Source organism: Penicillium bovifimosum (assembly GCF_028826915.1).
Source record: "Penicillium bovifimosum strain IBT 22155 chromosome Unknown utg000005l_segment0_segment0, whole genome shotgun sequence".
NCBI classification, from domain to species: Eukaryota; Fungi; Ascomycota; class Eurotiomycetes; order Eurotiales; family Aspergillaceae; genus Penicillium; species Penicillium bovifimosum.
In genome coordinates this window covers 1,318,722-1,336,279 of record NW_026622714.1, presented here as the reverse complement: position 1 = coordinate 1,336,279, position 17,558 = coordinate 1,318,722, and the positions used below count along the sequence as shown (strand labels likewise).

The 17,558-nt window shown below is 52.1% G+C and overlaps 9 protein-coding genes across 9 annotated transcripts; 4 read left to right on the top strand and 5 right to left on the bottom strand.

The window, feature by feature from the left end:
* Nucleotides 1–366: 366 nt before the first annotated feature.
* Nucleotides 367–1,845, top strand: N7515_005686 (pyridoxal phosphate-dependent decarboxylase family protein; the record flags this gene model as incomplete). The annotated part of the gene is made up of 1 exon (XM_056666430.1): nucleotides 367–1,845. One exon carries the CDS (start codon nucleotides 367–369, stop codon nucleotides 1,843–1,845), a length of 1,479 nt encoding a protein of 492 aa, XP_056520026.1.
* A 79-nt stretch (nucleotides 1,846–1,924) lies between these two features.
* On the bottom strand, nucleotides 1,925–4,054 carry N7515_005685 (putative Kelch repeats protein; the record flags this gene model as incomplete). The annotated part of the gene is made up of 3 exons (XM_056666429.1): nucleotides 1,925–3,352; nucleotides 3,406–3,551; nucleotides 3,610–4,054. 3 exons carry the CDS (start codon nucleotides 4,052–4,054, stop codon nucleotides 1,925–1,927), a joined length of 2,019 nt encoding a protein of 672 aa, XP_056520025.1.
* Nucleotides 4,055–4,683: 629 nt separating this feature from the next.
* On the top strand, nucleotides 4,684–6,112 carry N7515_005684 (uncharacterized protein; the record flags this gene model as incomplete). Its single annotated transcript, XM_056666428.1, has 2 exons — nucleotides 4,684–4,771; nucleotides 4,842–6,112. The coding sequence occupies 2 exons, from the start codon at nucleotides 4,684–4,686 to the stop codon at nucleotides 6,110–6,112; spliced, it is 1,359 nt and encodes a 452-aa protein (XP_056520024.1).
* Nucleotides 6,113–6,194: 82 nt separating this feature from the next.
* N7515_005683 (RecQ family ATP-dependent DNA helicase) lies at nucleotides 6,195–9,134 on the top strand (the record flags this gene model as incomplete). The annotated part of the gene is made up of 3 exons (XM_056666427.1): nucleotides 6,195–8,402; nucleotides 8,457–8,535; nucleotides 8,590–9,134. 3 exons carry the CDS (start codon nucleotides 6,195–6,197, stop codon nucleotides 9,132–9,134), a joined length of 2,832 nt encoding a protein of 943 aa, XP_056520023.1.
* Nucleotides 9,135–9,384: 250 nt separating this feature from the next.
* N7515_005682 (uncharacterized protein) lies at nucleotides 9,385–10,475 on the bottom strand (the record flags this gene model as incomplete). The annotated part of the gene is made up of 2 exons (XM_056666426.1): nucleotides 9,385–10,236; nucleotides 10,320–10,475. 2 exons carry the CDS (start codon nucleotides 10,473–10,475, stop codon nucleotides 9,385–9,387), a joined length of 1,008 nt encoding a protein of 335 aa, XP_056520022.1.
* Nucleotides 10,476–11,292: 817 nt separating this feature from the next.
* N7515_005681 (telomere maintenance protein PBP2) lies at nucleotides 11,293–12,827 on the top strand (the record flags this gene model as incomplete). The annotated part of the gene is made up of 2 exons (XM_056666425.1): nucleotides 11,293–11,790; nucleotides 11,847–12,827. The coding sequence occupies 2 exons, from the start codon at nucleotides 11,293–11,295 to the stop codon at nucleotides 12,825–12,827; spliced, it is 1,479 nt and encodes a 492-aa protein (XP_056520021.1).
* A 417-nt stretch (nucleotides 12,828–13,244) lies between these two features.
* N7515_005680 (uncharacterized protein) lies at nucleotides 13,245–14,028 on the bottom strand (the record flags this gene model as incomplete). The annotated part of the gene is made up of 2 exons (XM_056666424.1): nucleotides 13,245–13,741; nucleotides 13,842–14,028. The coding sequence occupies 2 exons, from the start codon at nucleotides 14,026–14,028 to the stop codon at nucleotides 13,245–13,247; spliced, it is 684 nt and encodes a 227-aa protein (XP_056520020.1).
* Nucleotides 14,029–14,249: 221 nt separating this feature from the next.
* Nucleotides 14,250–14,657, bottom strand: N7515_005679 (uncharacterized protein; the record flags this gene model as incomplete). The annotated part of the gene is made up of 1 exon (XM_056666423.1): nucleotides 14,250–14,657. One exon carries the CDS (start codon nucleotides 14,655–14,657, stop codon nucleotides 14,250–14,252), a length of 408 nt encoding a protein of 135 aa, XP_056520019.1.
* A 629-nt stretch (nucleotides 14,658–15,286) lies between these two features.
* Nucleotides 15,287–17,527, bottom strand: N7515_005678 (coiled-coil domain-containing protein; the record flags this gene model as incomplete). Its single annotated transcript, XM_056666422.1, has 1 exon — nucleotides 15,287–17,527. The coding sequence occupies one exon, from the start codon at nucleotides 17,525–17,527 to the stop codon at nucleotides 15,287–15,289; it is 2,241 nt and encodes a 746-aa protein (XP_056520018.1).
* Nucleotides 17,528–17,558: the final 31 nt, after the last annotated feature.

The following is a 17,558-nucleotide window of genomic DNA, read 5'->3' as shown; positions in this document are numbered from 1 at the left end:
TCACCACTGAGATCTCTGAGGGTCGTTGATGTTGACTGCCTAGGGAGAGGATCGATCACGCGGAGGTCGACTTCGTACTTCCGCCCCACTCATCCCGTTTCTCTCCAGGCACCTAAGCTGCTAAGCATCAGCACTACCGGAGTGCATCTCCTCCAATTGATGCCGATTGGCTATAGCGTCGCGCTCTATTTGTGGGGGATATCGAATTATCGATTGATGTTTCTGGAAGGTACAGCCGAACATTAGGGAGCCCTATGCCCGAGCCCCGAGATCCGTACTCCGGACTCGGGAGTGAATAAATCAGCACTGGCCATAGCATTGTTTGATCTATCGCACAACGCACAACGCACAACGCACAATTCAATCATGCAAAATCAAATCCATCAGTATCTGTGGGAGGCTGCCCAGGTTTGGGAGTCGGGTGTTCTCCCGAGTGCTGAGAACCTGGCGCGAGCAAGAGCTTCTCTTCCCGCAACACTCCCAGAGACAGGAACTAGTCTCGCGTCTGTACAGAACCATATCCTCGGGGACATTGTCCCAGCATTCAACGGAGGTAGTATCAGTGCCAACTACTACGGCTTCATCACGGGTGGGACTACCCCGGCAGCACTCTTTGCGGACAACGTTGTCTCTGCCTTCGACCAGAACGTCCAGGTGCACCTTCCAAATCACTCAATTGTCACCGACGTTGAATACAATGCAATTGGCCTTCTTCTGGATCTCTTCCGACTAGATCGTGCTACCTGGCATAATGGAACTTTCACTACGGGCGCCACAGCCAGCAATATCATTGGCTTAGCATGTGGGCGCGAGTTCGTATTGCAAAAGGCAGCGCAGACGAAAGGCTGCCGACTCCAAAGCGTCGGTGAAGAGGGCTTGTTCGAAGTGTTGAATGCACTCAGTCTTTCTGGAGTGCAAGTGTTATCCACGCTGCCACACTCGTCGCTCGTGAAAGCTGCTGGTGTCTTGGGCATTGGTCGCTCAAACGTACGCAATGTCTGCCGAGCTGACAATCCCCTCCTCTTTGATCTGGACAAGCTAGAGAAAGAGCTCGCGAGAGCCGACAAGGTCAGCATTGTCGCAGTGTCTTGCGGGGAGGTCAACACTGGCCGATTCGCGACAAGCGGTGCGGATTTGAGAAAAATACGTCAGTTGTGCGACAAGTACGGGGCTTGGATGCATGCCGATGGAGCATTTGGAATTTTTGGTCGTGTCCTTGGCGAAAGCCCAGAGTTTGCTACGATCAAGAAAGGCTCCGAAGGGATAGAATTGGTCGACTCCATTACTGGTGACGGTCACAAGCTTCTCAATGTTCCTTACGACTGTGGCTTTTTCTTCACTCGACATCAGAATATCGCATCGCAGGTGTTCCAAAATGCAAACGCAGCCTACTTGACCGCAGGAAACTCCGATGGTCCCTCTATCCCCTCGCCCCTGAATATTGGAATTGAGAACTCTCGTCGGTTCAGAGCATTGCCTGTGTATGCTTCGCTGTTGTCATATGGCAAATCTGGATATGAGAAAATGCTGGAGCGGCAGATACGGCTTGCTCGGAAAATCTACGGCTGGATATGGGAGAATTCTGTATATACGGCTTTGCCACAAGCATCTTCGAAGGCTGAACTACTGGATCAGACATTTATGTCTGTTCTGTTTCGCGCGAATGATGAGGGGTTGAATGGTCAGCTTGGAAGCAAAATAAATGAGAGTTCGCGAATGTTCGTCTCGGGCACAAATTGGGACGGTTCTCCTGCTTGCCGCATTGCCATCTCGAATTGGCGAGTTGATGTGGAACGAGATTTCGCGCTGGTAACGGAGGTGCTGGCTAAGGTCGCCCAGAGTTAGAAGATATGGAACACGAGACCTAGAAGCAGATAATCGATCACCAATGAATAAAATCTTTCTACCATATGTAAAGACACTATCAGCGGCGACGACCAGCACCTCCCATGTTGTCAGTACGATCAGACATGCTAACAACCTCCCCGATACCGGCCTCTTCTTGCTCATCTTCCAGAGCCATAACCTCCTCTCGGCTATCCCACCACTTTTCTTCGGCCATGGAGAACGCTGCCTTGCGCAGCTCCTTGATTGTCTTCTCGCCAGCCTGTCCCCTCTCCTTGGCAACTTCCATCATGATAGTTTGCCATTCTTCCGATGTGCGGCTGAAGAACTCCCGCAAGCTCTCGAACGGCCGAGGCAAGGGCCTGCTATCGTTGACATTTTGCTCTTCTGGCTCCTCGACTTCTAGTTGTTCCATATCCTTGGTAACAGACGGTACCGTCACATCTGTTGGGGCAGGCGAAGGAGCGTCCAAAGACATCGCATCGGCGTCTGCCTCATCATCTTCATCCATCTCATCCTCGTCTTCGTCGTCCATGTCTTCGTCACTGTCTTCCACTTCGTTGAGGAGGTTCCAATTCTCAGGCTCCCTGTAAAACAGCTCTTTAACGCCGTCCAACTTGACTAGATCGACGGAGTACATATCGTCGAAAGTGAATTCCCGGTCGCCCTTTTCGAACGTGCCACCAAAGATAAATAAGGTATCATCCTGCACAGCAAGCTGGGCATTGAACCGCTTGTGGGGCATTTCAAAGCGAACAACAGAGGGCTTTGCAGGCTCCACGGGCTCTTCAGGTTGAGGCGTGCCAATTTCCATATCATCATCGTCATCGGCCTGGATGCCCACTTTAGCTTCCAGAGCTTTGAGGTTCGCCAGAAGCTCTTCCTCATCTGCCTTGCCTCTGTTCTTAGACTTCGCATTTTGGTTTGCTTGCTGCTTCTTGCCGGGCGCCCGAGGACGTCGCAGACTCAACGGGAAGAACCGGTTTCTGTCCGTGTTCCAAGCAAACATGGCATCAAAGAACTCGCTGTCAATGCCCTCCTCGGTCAGTTCCACGTCGTGGACACCGCCAAACATAATTCCACGGCCCTTGTGGTACGCCATGGTGGTTCCAACGCGGGGTGGATTGGGCGTATTGGCGGGCTTCTTTCGTCGCTCCCATCGAACTGCAGGTGGCGTTGAAGATGGTGCCTCCGGTGCAGGGGGTGTAATTCTTAGGAACCAAGTGTCCTGGTGAACCATCGGCCGGAGAGCCATTTTCTGGGGGCCACCCTTGCCTTGCTTACCACCCCCTGCAGCTGCCTTCACTCGTGAGTAGCCTCCGTAGAGAACCGCTCCAGTCTCATGTGGTAGCAAAGAGAATGATGAGCGAGGATCGGGCTTTTGGGAGGAAATGGACAAAGTGGGATTGGACCAGGTGTACTGGTTACAGTCATAGATCCAGAGGTCCTGCAGGTACTTTGTCTGCTGAGAGGTATCTTGGAAACCGCCAAAGAGAATGATGTAGTTCTGTGCCCTGTTAGTTCTGATTTGATGAGGACAGTGAGATTCAATGCGCCTACCTTGAAATAAGTCATGCGATGACCGCTTCTAGCGGGAGGGCCTTTGCCTTTAGACTCGAGCCGAGTCCATTCTCTCGTAGATGTGTCTAGGTGCCAGAAGTCGTTGTAATGGTAGAACGTACCCTGTTTAGGTGACGAGAACTCTCCTACTTATAGTCAGTTTCCGTACAAAGAATAGCCGTATAACAATCCAGAAAGTCCTACCTCCAAACATGTAAATGCCTCCAGAGTTTCCTCCACGGCACCATGCATGACCACTTCGAGGAAGGGGACTGTTGGGACTAGTAACTTCTCTCCATTCGCTCCGATCAATCAGATAGACGAACAAATTGTTGAAGAAGGTGGCATGCGTCCCATCAAAGTACTCTCCGCCAAAAACCAACAGCTCGTTTCGGTTTGACGGAGACCCCAGCACTGTTGACGAGGAACGAGGGCTAGGCGGCTCGGAGGCGACTTCGGTCACCTTCAAGAATCTTGCCTGTTCTTCGGCGTACTGAGCCAAGATGGCATCCAAATCGGCATCTTCGGCGTCGCTGTCTGCATCCTTGCCCTTGGCTTTGGATCTTTTTTCTTTCTGTGCGGACTTCTTTGACTGCTTTGCCGCGACACGCTCCTTGTGCTCGGCGGATTTCTTCGTCTTTTTGGCCATTTTGATTTTTATGTTGCGCAACGAACGTGAATTTTCGCGGTCTTTTCGTGGGGCAAAATTTATGCCTTTCCCCACATTCAATTGCCCCCCTACGGGCCCCTAGATCGAGCTTATCAGGTACTACATACTAGGGCTGTTGCTTGTACCACGAGGTAGCTATTGAGTAACATCTGTTCAACAGGGCGAATCAAAATACATATCAAGAGCTGTAAAGTAGATTCAGACTATTTGGCCTTTATTGACTGCGTAACTGCTGTTTTTCACGATTGTTGCTGCCATAGATCCGATTTGTTTGACCGCTCACGTGCCGACGCGTCCATATCGGGTTTCGCGATTGTTTCCATTGCTCCAAACATCAAGATCGATGGCCATGACAGCAAAGGGCCCCCATGACGAGAAATAATTTACAAGCTCATCTCCAATGGTTATTAACCCAAGGGAAACCCCTCTGTCCCGTGCTACCCCCTCTGGCTCAAACCAGCTTACCTGAATGTGACAATCGCGCATCACTGCAACCAATCACCCCCACCGACGAATTCGCGGCCCTCGATGATATTCTTGAAGACGTGGAGAATGAGACGGACGAAACAATGGCTAGACTGCTACCCCAATCAGCGAGAAAGCCTCGAATGCTGAGCCGACAGGATACGTTTCCCACCGGTACTCCGTCAACTTCGAAGAAACGGGCTTCGCCCAAACAATCAAGACATGCTCCAGGTACGTGATCGAACTTGATGGATTCTACAGGTATGGAGAGCTAGACTAATGCAACCTGTATGATGACCAGGCCCCCTCCAAGAACCACCATCATCATCTCGCAAACAGCCGCAACCAAAGTCAACACCACTGCGGCCAGACATTTTCAAGGCCCCTGGGCGCGATGGCATTGAATCAATTGATTTGACAGGGGAGGTTGATCGTTTCACTTCATCGTCAGATACTATCTTGCTCGGTGAGCCCCGCGGTTCGTGGGCAGAAGACAGCACGCCATGTGCAATTCGTGAGAAACGCGGCAAGAAACGCAAGAGTGACGAATATACATCCGATCTTCTATCACCATCGAAACACACGGCGAAAGTGCGAACTCCCTCGAAAGCGTCCCGGTCTCCAGCTGCTAGAGACATGTTTCCAAGAGAGCCCACACCTTCACGACACACGACACAAACGACCCACATGAGCGCAGCGAAACAACCTGGACATGATCCGCTAGTTGCTCCACGCAGTAATCGAAAGCGGATAATTGCAGACTCGGATGATGACGAGGATTTCTTATGCGACTGGGCTGATGCCGAAGATCTCGCCGATGAAATGGTTCTGGATGTTGAGGAGAGCCTTTACCCAATACTTCCTGAGATGAGTCCAGCGGCAGATGAAAAGAACGCCGACACCAACCATGCGCTCTCAGAGTCTACGCCAAAAGCACCTTCGCCACCTGCGCAACCATCGACTCAGCCCAATAAAAGGCCCGCTGCACAAGACCCTCTTCCGTCCACCCCATGGTCTAAACCTTTCAGTTCACAACAAAAGGATCCGAATGTTTCGAAGTTTTTGAACCTTGGTAGCAACGCCTTTGGACATGCAATTTCCAAATTGAGGGCTACTCTGCAAAAGAATTCCGAGATAGTTTATCAACAAGCCATGGAGGGTCAGCCAATGCCAGAATTGATTGCCGAGAACAAGACCCTAGTTTCTCAGATCGAGGCAATCGAATTATTACGAGAACATCAAAATACGCACCAGGCCAGCGTGTCTCGCAGGCAGGATCTCAAACAGAATTTGATACAAGCAATCTCACGGGGTGAAGATCCAACCAGTATGCCCGAAGAACTCGCGCAGAGCCGAGCAGTTGAGGCAGAGTTGGAGCAAACAGAGACAAAGATTTCCCAGCTTCTTTCCCAAGTCGATATACTCGATTTGGCACACGATTGTCCCTCCGATCCTACTCCCATGGAACACACTCAGCCAGCCTCCACAGACCGCACACTCGCGCGGGAGCCACCCCCCTTTCTCTTCTTTCCATTCTTCACGGACCGACTCAACATCGGAACGCCACGGTGATCTGTTGTTGGGACCAAGTAGTCTCAAAACGACGAATGGAATTCAAGGGTCGCACATCAATGAGACTTCTATTTCTCGGAACATGGTTTCTCGGAACATGGGCTCTCCGCCGTTGGCTCCAGTGGACTCTGATGATTTCGACTGGAATGTCAGTGACGATGAGATAGTAAAGGCCGCGGAGACCTTTGATGGCGCCAGGCAGACGCCTGTTCGAGACCAAACAATCCGCAATCGCACAGTCTTTGCGGAGACGTCGGGCAACTCCTCCAAAGTACCTGTTCCGAAGAAGTCGCCTGGTCATAGTGCATTCTGGTCAAATCATCCATGGTCTCAAGAAGTACGAAAAGTACTGAAAGAGCGGTTCCAACTGCGCGGATTTCGACCGAATCAGCTTGAAGCCATTGACGCAACACTTGCTGGCAAGGACACGTTCATTCTCATGCCTACTGGAGGTGGAAAGTCCCTATGTTATCAACTACCTTCTATCGTAACAGGCGGACGAACTACCGGAGTGACGATCGTGATATCTCCATTGCTGAGTTTGATGGAGGACCAGGTCTCGCACCTGCGAAAACTGAGAGTCAAGGCTTTCATGATCAACGGCGAGACCGAGGCACAGGAGAAGTCGTGGATTATGGGCCAAATCTCGAACGCAGGTGGTGAGGGCTTAGAGGTACTGTATATCACCCCCGAAATGCTCAGTAAGAGCCAAGCGTTGATCAGAGCCCTGGAGAATCTTCACCGAAGAAACAGACTAGCACGCCTTGTCATCGACGAGGCTCATTGCGTCAGTCAGTGGGGACATGACTTCCGACCCGACTATAAAGAGCTTGGGGAGGTTCGAGCCCGGTTCCCGGGTGTGCCAGTTATGGCCTTGACAGCCACCGCCACTGAGAATGTCAAAGTAGACGTGATGCACAATCTCAAGATCACCGATTGTGAAGTGTTCGTGCAGAGTTTCAACCGTCCTAATCTCACCTACGAGGTACGACCGAAAGGCAAGAATGATGAAGTTTTGGCCAGCATGGCGGAAACGATTATGAAATCTTACCGGAACCAGTGTGGCATTATCTACTGCCTCTCGCGAAAGACGTGTACGAAGGTTGCAGAGGACCTCGTGGAGAAGTACCGCCTGAAGGCCCGTGCTTATCATGCCGGTATGAAGGCACAAGAAAAATCGAAAGCTCAGAGCGACTGGCAGATGGGCCGGGTTCAAATCATTGTTGCCACCATCGCATTTGGAATGGGAATCGACAAACCAGATGTGCGATTCGTCATGCATCATAGTATCCCGAAGAGTCTCGAAGGGTATTACCAAGAGACTGGTCGAGCTGGTCGAGATGGCAAGCGTTCTGGATGCTATCTTTACTATGGCTACCGAGACTCAGCAACTTTGAAGCGGATGATCGACTCGGGAGATGGGAGTTATGAACAAAAAAGCCGCCAAAAGCAAATGTTGAGAAACGTGGTGCAATTCTGTGAGAATCACAGCGATTGCAGACGAGTACAAGTCCTCGCCTACTTCGCTGAATACTTCCGTCAAGAGGACTGCAACAAGACCTGTGACAACTGCAAGTCCGGTTTGGTGTTTGAAATCCATGACTTTACCGAGCAGGCCAGCTGGGCTGTCAAGATTGTGCGACAATTCCAACATTCGGAGGAGAAAGTGACTGTGCTTTACTGTTGTGACATCCTCCGTGGAGATTGCAAGCGGCCTAAATCTCCAGACCATCGCAAGATGCCAGGGTATGGAAAGGGGGCTAATCTCGATCGTGCAACGGCCGAACGTCTGTTCTACCGGCTGCTGGGCGAAGACGCATTGGCTGAAGACAATGTGATCAACAAGAGTGATTTCGCTGTTCAGTACGTCATTCTCGGTCGTCGTGCATCGGAGTATGAAAGCGGCAAGCGGCAAATGAAACTACAGGTTCGTGCCTCAACGAATAGTAGTAATGCGAAGACCAAGAGCAAGCCCTCGGTTGCCGCACCGAAGAAAACGTCTGGCACCCGAGGCGGCGATCCTCAGTCTACCATGGTCTCTTCTCCTGTTCAGTCTGCAAAAGAGCGCCGTCTTGACCGCTTTCAATACAACGGTCCTTCAGCCGCAGATCTCTCAGGGGATGACAGTGATGGCTTTGAGCCAGTCCGTGTCACTGGCAAGCCTCGTCGAGCCAACACTCATCAGATGGGTCCTCCAATCACCAGCGACCAGAAGTTGGATCGGCTTGACCATATGCATCGTGTGGTTGTGGAAGACTTCCAAGAGCATGCCAAGATTATGCTTCAAGATGTGAGCACTTGTCCTTACTTATATCGCGCCGCCGGGATACTGACATTGATTTAGCTTGTCGTCAAGAAGGGCCTGCGTTGCCAGCCGTTCTCTGACCAGGTGCTGCGCGATATGGGCATCTCCTTCCCCACAAGTAAATATTCCCATTCTCCCATGCAATTTAGGTCTGAAACTAATAGCGAGGTAGATCTCACTGAGCTTTCAGCAATCCCGAACATTGACCAGGACAAGGTCAAGCGCTATGGTCGGCAGATTCTGGCATTAGTCGATAACGCGAAGCGGCGCTACCACGAAATGACGCAGGAAGCAGAGACTAGTGGCGTTATCCCAGATCCCAATCACCATAATGTCATCAATCTCAGCAGCAGTGATGAGTACAGCGATGATGATTTGTTCATGGATGAGGTGTCTGCCTTCGACCTTGAGAGTCCTGTCCCATCAGCACCCAGCAATCCAGCTGAAAATATCACAAGTCGCTACTTCCCCCTGCCGGATCTCCCGGGGACTCTGGTGACGACTGGCAAGCTGCCCCAGCTCCTTCCACCTCCAAGGGTCGAAAACGTCAGCCTTCCAGTGGTAAGCGAGCGCCACGACGGAAAAATGCCTCCACTGGCAGTTGGAAGGGCAAAGGCGCACGATCAAAAACCAAATCAGGGGCTACAAGCCAGTCCACTACGGCACGCAAAACTGCGAGACCCAAAGCTGCCAAGTCCACGTCCACAATCGGAATGATGCCTATCTGAGTCTTGTTTTCGTACCTTGTTTTTGTCTTGTTGGGCAGTTGATGATTGATGTGGCGTTAGCATGAGCATATCTAGGTGTTGTTTTTTTTCAGGATTTATAGGGGGTCATCCATAGTTCATCTCGCGGGTGCATGGGTGAAATTTGTATCTCACACTTTATGACCTTGGAAACGACCTGGGCACATCTTAAGATACACTTCAATGTTAATAATATTACTGATTTACCTCGTCCTTTCCCATCAATTGCTTAATGAGCGGCCAAAATCGATCAATCGAAGCCGGCGTGCATCCCGAGGGTGGAACTGCGCGACCTTGGCCCTCACAAGGAATCTTGAAGCTGCCGAGTCACGTTTCAAATCAATATAGGAGGCGTTCGCCTCCAACATATCATTGAGTAGATCATGCATTTCCTTCGCGGCTGCTTCCCTTTTGTTGACAGGGCTTTCCTCGGCGTTGCGTTTCATAAACTTATCAATTCGCTGCTGCGATCCACTCTCCGCTTCTACCGGCTCTTTCTGCTTCTTGGGCTTGCCATGGGCCGTATAACCAGCCTTCAGTGCAGCATCCGACACCTCGAACTCATCACCAACAGTTGGGCCACCCAGGTCCTCAGCAGCAAGCATCGGAGCAAGAGTCTCATCGATGAACTTATCCAGCGAGACCTTGAGCTTTGCAGTCGTCCGGTCTAGGTCTTTGTTTCGCTTTCTTTGCTCAGCGAGCTGCTCCCGCGCCACCTGTGATGGGGTCTGCTCTTCTTTTCTCGAATTCGTATCTCGAATCCTCTGGATCCGCTCGCGGAGTCCGCTTGCAATTGATTGAGAGTCGCGGAGATTGCCCTCTTCAAATCGCAGGCGCTCGCGGTCCACGGACAGCTGTTCCGCCGTCATCTTGACCGACATCTTGCTCTCTTGAACAAGGCGTGTAGTCTCCTCGATGGCTAAAAGTGATGGTAATGCTGAGTCTGTCGCTGGGAGCTCATCGTTGGATTTGAGAAGCGAGTCGTATGCTTTCTTGGCCCGTCGGGCTTGGGAGATACGAGCCCGGATATCCGTGCCTGTTTCTGACAAGTCAAGAGAGTTGAGTTCCCGAAGCTGGATTCTAGGTCAGTTAAGGCAATTCTTATATTGAAAATGGTGTGACATGCCTTGTTCAATTCATCTTGCTGGCGTTTGACTTGCTCTTGTAGTCCTTGTAAGGTCGCATCCAGACGCCGGGTGTAAACATGCAGAGCAGTTTCGCTAAGAGGCTCTTCTTTTGACTCGCGCTCTGCTTCTTGGCGGTTTTCGACAAACTTCTGGACCTTCTGGACGGTCTCGTCTGAGATATTCATGCTTATTCTGGTGGGGTGACGCGAAATGCGAGACTTGTTCTTCTAGAACAGATATTATTGCTTTCGTATTAGAGGTCAATTGACATTTCAACTCGCTGTGAACTCTCTGATTGAAATACACCAGAGGCAATCAAAACATTGAACACAAGCCAAGATCCAAGCATCGCGCCCGTGAGACATCCGCGTCGACGTCATGTGACCAAGCTTCCCTGACTTCCTTCCCTCAACCTACCCCAACTTCACCTTCTCCCCTTAATCCCCCAAACTGTTCTCATCACGTTTCTCTCATTCCCCTCGTCACCCTTTTCCTTGTGATTTATCTCGTCACATGTGTCGCAGAAGCTATTGACTTGTCTATTGCGAGTTTAGTCCACACCCTTGACCTCAGGTCCAGACGTTTTCGGTGACTACAGTGTGGTACAGCAGGCAACGGTTTCTAGCGCTTGATCTCTTACTTGCTTCATTTCATATCTCCCATCGCATCACCTAAGGACCCCGTCATCACCCTTTCCGCTTCCTTGTCATTTCGAGCATCTCGGCAAACCCCCGTGAAGCTTCCCCGATCGTGACTGCAAAGCCCTCTCACCTCTACACATCTCCCGTCCCAAATCGGCACTCTTCCAACACCATCCTTCTTTCACAGCGTCTCCAATCTTCTCAAAGCACCAATCCCCCCCCGATCGCCAGCACCAGCACCTTTCGTGGGAAATTCTGGTGTACATAATCGATCATAAAAGAAGAAAGCAGACTTCATTCTTGACAACTCCTGAAATTTCACTCGTAAGTGAAAACAAAACAGCAGCGCAGATCATCCAAGATGTCCGCCTCTCCTTCCAACCTGCAGTCGACGAAGCGTCCTCTCGAGGACCCGTCGTCGCCCTCTGGCCCCACCGATCAGCCTGAGGCCAAGCGCCCGGCGCTCGACAAAGTAGTGAAGAGCGAGGCCGAGGACGAGACAGACGCACCGAGCAGCCACGTTACTACAACCGAGGATGCCAAGGATACCCAGGGAGACACCGTCGTCCCCGATGCGCCCACCGGCAAGGGTCTCCCTACTGAGACTCAGCCCATCCAATCAACGGCTTCCCAGGCAGACCGAGCGGGCTCTGATCAGCCGCCCCAGGACGAGTCGAGCTGGGTCCATATTCGTGCTGTGATCTCTAGCCCAGAGGCAGCTACCGTCATCGGAAAGGGAGGTGAGAATGTGTCCCAAATTCGCCGTCTGTCCGGCGCCAAGTGCACCGTCAGCGACTATTCTCGTGGTGCCGTGGAGCGCATCCTGACCGTCAGCGGTCCCCAGGATGCTACTGCCAAAGTGAGTATTTTTCATTCGACTCCTTCGAACTATCCAGTTGCTAATGACGAATGCAGGCATTTGGTTTGATCATCCGTACCCTCAACAATGAAAATCTCGAGACCCCCTCCACTGCCCAGTCCAAGACGTACCCTCTGCGTTTGCTAATTCCTCACATTCTCATCGGCTCCATCATCGGAAAGGGTGGCAGCCGCATTCGTGAGATCCAGGAAGCCTCTGGTGCTCGCCTGAACGCCTCGGATGCCTGTCTTCCTCTTTCCACCGAACGATCCCTTGTCATCCTCGGTGTTGCGGATGCTGTCCATATTGCAACCTACTACGTCGCTGTCACCTTGGTTGAGCAACTCTCCGAGCGTTACGGTGGTCCCGCCGCATCGGCTTATGCTACTCGCAGCGGTGGACCTGCGGGCGCTGTCCCTGGTGGTATGCAGGTTGTTCCGTACGTTCCCCAGCCCGCCGGCGGTCAATACGGCCACCCCGATACCTTTAAACGCCATCACCCTCACCCCAACCGGGCTGGAGGTGGCGCCTACGGCGTTCCCTACCTCCACGGCCAGCCTGCCCCTGGCCCTGTCCCCCAAACTCCCATGCACTTCCCGGGTCCCCAGGCTCCTTACGGCGGCGCAGGTCCTCACCAGCCCACTCCGTTCGTTGGAGCTCCTCAGCAACCCACTCCCGGCCGTGGTCCCCCCACTGCGCCCGCTCCTGTTGCCGGCGCTATGCCTGGCCAGCCTATGCCTGGCCAGCCACTGACTCAGCAGATTTACATTCCCAATGACATGGTTGGCGCCATCATCGGCAAGGGTGGTGCCAAGATCAACGAGATACGCCATCTGAGCGGCAGTGTCATCAAAATCAATGAGCCCCAGGAGAGCAGCAACGAGCGTCTGGTTACTATTACTGGTACCGCCGAGTGCAACCAAATGGCCCTCTACATGCTCTATTCTCGCCTTGGTATGTTTCTCCCTTCCCCAGATGTAATTTCCAATAGCCAGCTTCTAACGTATGACACAGAGAGCGAGAAGCACCGAATCTAAGACTAGCAGCGTGACCAACAACACTTGCTGCGAGACATCTTATCTTGGGGCCTGTGCCCAAAAGTCTACGGTGGTTAACGAAGTCTTTTCTCTTTGCGCTTGATCTCTTTCCCGGATGGGTTATCCTTTTCTTTTTTACGTTCTCGCTGTATCTTACTCCAGGGCGTGTGATCTTTTGTTTCTTTCTTTCCTGCCTTCCTAATAACAATTCCCACAATTATCCCATTCAATCACGTAGCCCTTGCCTTCTCATTGCCTTCTAATTGTCACCGACATCCCATGATCCACACAACCCAGCTCAGATCAGATCACATCGAGTCAGACTTCCAACACTAATACACGGTGTCTCGATTCCCATACTTATTCCCATCGCCTCACTCTACTCCACTCCCTTCTTCTCATTACAGACCACTAACCTCAAATCTTTTGGAAACTAACATGCTTCAGCTCCAAGCCAGGAATCGGCCCCAGCATCTTCTCCCTCAAGGGCGCAATACTTTTCTTAAATTCATCCGTCTCTTTGGCCTTCATATGAGCGTGTATGCTATCCCAGCCAACGGCGAGAAAATGCATAAAGGCCTGCCCATCCGGACTACGTTCGTGTGGCACCTTACTAGGCCTGTCAACATGCCCCATGGACCAGGATCGTGGCCCCGCTGACGGCGGCAGCTGCTCGACAAGCGCAGTGCGAAAGTTGTTCAAGTCTGCATTCAGCTCCCTCAAATCTGCCACGTCATAGTCGCCCGGGAAAAGCAACGTGCACAGCTCGGTCACACGGTTCTTGGTCAGGGTTTCAGTGTCGGAGATTGGCGGGCTCAATGTCACATAGAGCGACGTCACCGGTCGCGGGTTCTCTGTGGCTAAGAGGGGATCGAGGAGTCGAAGATCTGCCGTGCTGCGGGCGTCGTTCCACTCTATTGATTGTACGTTAGACTGGTAGGTTGTAGTGAGGCTGGGATGTGAGGACTGCACTTTGGAGATGTCGCACGGGCTCGAAAAGACCATTCAACTTACCTACAACCCAGGCAATGGTGTCCGTATCTTCGCACACGCGTCCCCAGGCGGAGTCCTTGTGGCCGCTTTGACTTTTGGTAATGTTGAAAGCCCTCGTCAATGCTAATCCTTCGTCGCTGGACGCCTCCTCGGGCCTGACGGATGGTTTGACGCGGAAGAAGATGAACTGACTAACTGTTTGAGACATATTCGATTGATATGTATAGGTGTCCACGATACTGAGCTCTGGGGAGTATACTGAGGGTTGCAATCATCCAAAGATGGCTGATGTCACGGGAACATGATGTCACTGCTTAGCTACTAGGTCCGAGGAAACTGTCAGCAAAAAAACACTATCATATTCACTTGGAACACATCAGACGATTCCCATCCCCACTCTAATTCACCACAGTCAGCCCATCTAGGTACCTAGCGAGGACCAAAAAGCGCATTTCGGTCAAGCCACGCCGTCCCAGCCCGAACCTGCTCAATCCACCCTATCACCACCCAAGAAGTCGCAGCCTGGCACTCCGCATAAGAACCTTCCGAACCCACCATAGCAGGCAACGACAGACACCCAGGTCTAAGATAATGCTGCGCCCGAAGATCGACCTGGGCATGCGACATCTGGATCTGTCTAAGCACGAACTGCAACAGGCTCGTGTCATCGAGGGCGTTCATACTCGCACTCAGCTCTACGGTCAGCCATAGAGCGTCCGAGTCTGCTGTATCATAGATGACACCGTGACTGGACCGCCAGGGACAGAAATCGGGGTTGCGGCCTGCTGTCGCGGTGGTCATGAGGTAGGACGGTGGGGGTGGGGCCCGGTTTGACATGTTGATGTCTGGTACCTAGTTGTTGGTATAGTTAGCAGTTGCTGATTTGGTAGTTGTTGGTTTGGATTGTACGTTGCCCTTTGGATTGTACGTTGCCCGTGAAGTTGGTTTTGCGGTTGTGATGATGGAGACTTGGACTCGGGGATACTACCTAGGGCTTTTTATATGCTGGCTGAGGTATGTACCGGGCTGGGAGAAAGAAACTCCATGGACGTAGAACAATGCCTTTCATTGCGACAATGGGCTGTTTATACCTATACCTAGTTACTCTTTTCTTCGACTGTCTTCCATTGAGATGAGCTTTGTTTTGTATTCAATGGATACCTATAGAGTCTTCTTTTAAGTAGCTTCCAGTGCTTTGTTGCTTCTATCGTAGGCTTCATCTATGGATACAGAGAAAAGAATGAATATGAAAAAGACTTGCATTTGATAGCTAACTCGCAGCCACTAACCGTGGCGCTAAAATCGAGAAAATCCTGCTGGCACACAATGTAAACGTATGTGCAAGTCATAATAAATAACTCCATGATCGAATATGAGACCGTCATAAATCCACGCTAAGCAATCCCAATCTCAAAATAGAAACTCGAAAGAGGGTAACAAAAAGAAGTCCAAATGAGAAGTAAAGACTACCAGTCATCAGCGTCGCGCACCTTGTTAGACTTATCCTCGAACACCTTCTTCAAGCAGACATTCAGGTGCTGACGACGCGTGCGCTTCGCCTGGTACTGGCTAGCGTCTTCCTGAGGCACAGCAAGCTCACCAGGACCCTCCACGTCGCGGAGACGACTGTGGCGGACCCAGCCGTTGACGCTGGAACGGAAGTTGATGCCACGCGAGGCGGACTCAGGGGTGTGGTAGGCGCTGCCGTCAACCGAGCCGCGTGAGCCAGGGGTGATGGGGATACGACCGACGAGGTTCTTGCGAGGAGTGGTAAAGGGTGAGCCTTCGCGACTCGGGGGTCCGGCGATAGCGATGTCGATGCCGAGCCTGCGCATCTGCGACTCGAGGACGTCGATATCGGTGCTCTTGCCCTCGGCCATGCTCGTCATAGTAGCAATGGTCTTAGTGACGGCTTCAACAGTTGGGCGATTTCGGACTGATCCGTTCGCCTGCGGGATGTCCGCGATCTTGGCGCGCAGGAGGGACACACCTTGTTCCAGGGCGGCGGTTTTGGCCTGGAGGTCTGTAAAGGTCGTGCGCAGATCATGCTGGAGAGCACTTTGCTCGGCAGAGAGTGGTGCTTCGAGGATAGCCCCGGTGTCTGTGTGAGCGTCGAGAGTCTTGCGAATGCTGGCGAACTGGCCTCGTAGGGTGACAATTCGTTTCATGAGCAGGTCACGGCATTCGTTCAACTTTTCTTCGACACCCTGGACACGCTGGCTATCCAATAGTTGGGCCAGTGAATCAACCACGCTGTCGAAATTCTCAATGTTCTTCAGAGACATCTTCTTGTCGAGGATATCGGCGGGCTGATCGCCTGTGAGAACCATCACCCACTCATCAACATCGGAGCCCTGCTTGTTGAGTTGCTCGTGCATAAGGAATCCCACCAATGACCTAGCATTGATTCCCAGCGTGTCAACCATGGAGTTAATGTCACGATAGATCCGCTCAATTTGACCCGCAATTCCGGGCTTCGCAGCCTCACCCATGTAGTTCTGGTGTGGCAAGAATGGGTCTAGGGTATCAACAGGCTCGACCGGCTGAGCCAATTCATCACGAAGTCTATCGTCATCGCCCTCGTCTGGCAGGGACAGGACATCTTCTTCTTGTAGCTGAGCCTCTGCATGTGCCCGTGCTTGTCTCTCTTGCTCCTCACGGTCCACATCGCTAGCCTTCCTCAAGCGGCCATCTCTCTTGGCGATTTCGGTAAGGGACGCCTTGCGCGAATGCAACGCGCTTGCAGAACCCTTGCGGCCATGAGCCTTTGTAGCCAACACACCCTTTCGCTGTGCACGAACCGGACTGGGTGACCGATAAGGCTCGCGGTTGCCTCGGGGAACGGGACCCGGGGGACGAAGAACCGGCTGCTTAGATATTTCTCCAAAGAGCTGCCGAGGATGGTGGCCTTTCTTCTCCGTCTTTGGAGCAGGGCTACTGAAGAATCCTCCCGTAGAGCTCTGCTCAGAGACAAACGAACTCTGGGCCGATGGCTCGGGCTTGACAGTAGTAGCCTCGTCGTGGGTAATTTCCTCGCCACTATCATTGAAATCTGACCCGTCGGCTTCCTCAGACTCAGCTTCTTCAGACTCAGCTTCAGAGAGGCCAGCTTCATCAGAGTCAACTTCAGAGATGCCGGCTTCGTCAGAGTCATCAGGCACGGGCACCGCTTCCTCGTAAGGTTCGGCCTTTGGCTTTGCAGTGAAGTCTGGCGGGAGAGGCGCATCTTCTGGCACGGCCTCGTGCTTCGGGGGCTTGGTGAGGAAATCCGGAGGAAGGGGCGCATCATCGGCTTCGGGTAGAGACTTCTTTGCAGCCACGAAATCAGGTGGTAGAGGAGCATCATCCGTTACCGGAGCAGACTTCTTCGGGGCGATAAAGTCTGGAGGCAGAGGAGCATCATCTGTTACAGGAACAGATTTCTTCGGGGCGATAAAGTCTGGAGGCAGAGGAGCATCCTCGGCCTTTTGCACGGGCTTCTTCTGCGAGACGAAATCGGGTGGCAAGGGTGCGTCATCTACAGGCGTCGGAGAGACCTTCTTCGGTTTGGTGAAATCCGGAGGAAGCGGAGCGTCATCCGCAGAGGAATATGAAAAAGACTTGCATTTGATAGCTAACTCGCAGCCACTAACCGTGGCGCTAAAATCGAGAAAATCCTGCTGGCACACAATGTAAACGTATGTGCAAGTCATAATAAATAACTCCATGATCGAATATGAGACCGTCATAAATCCACGC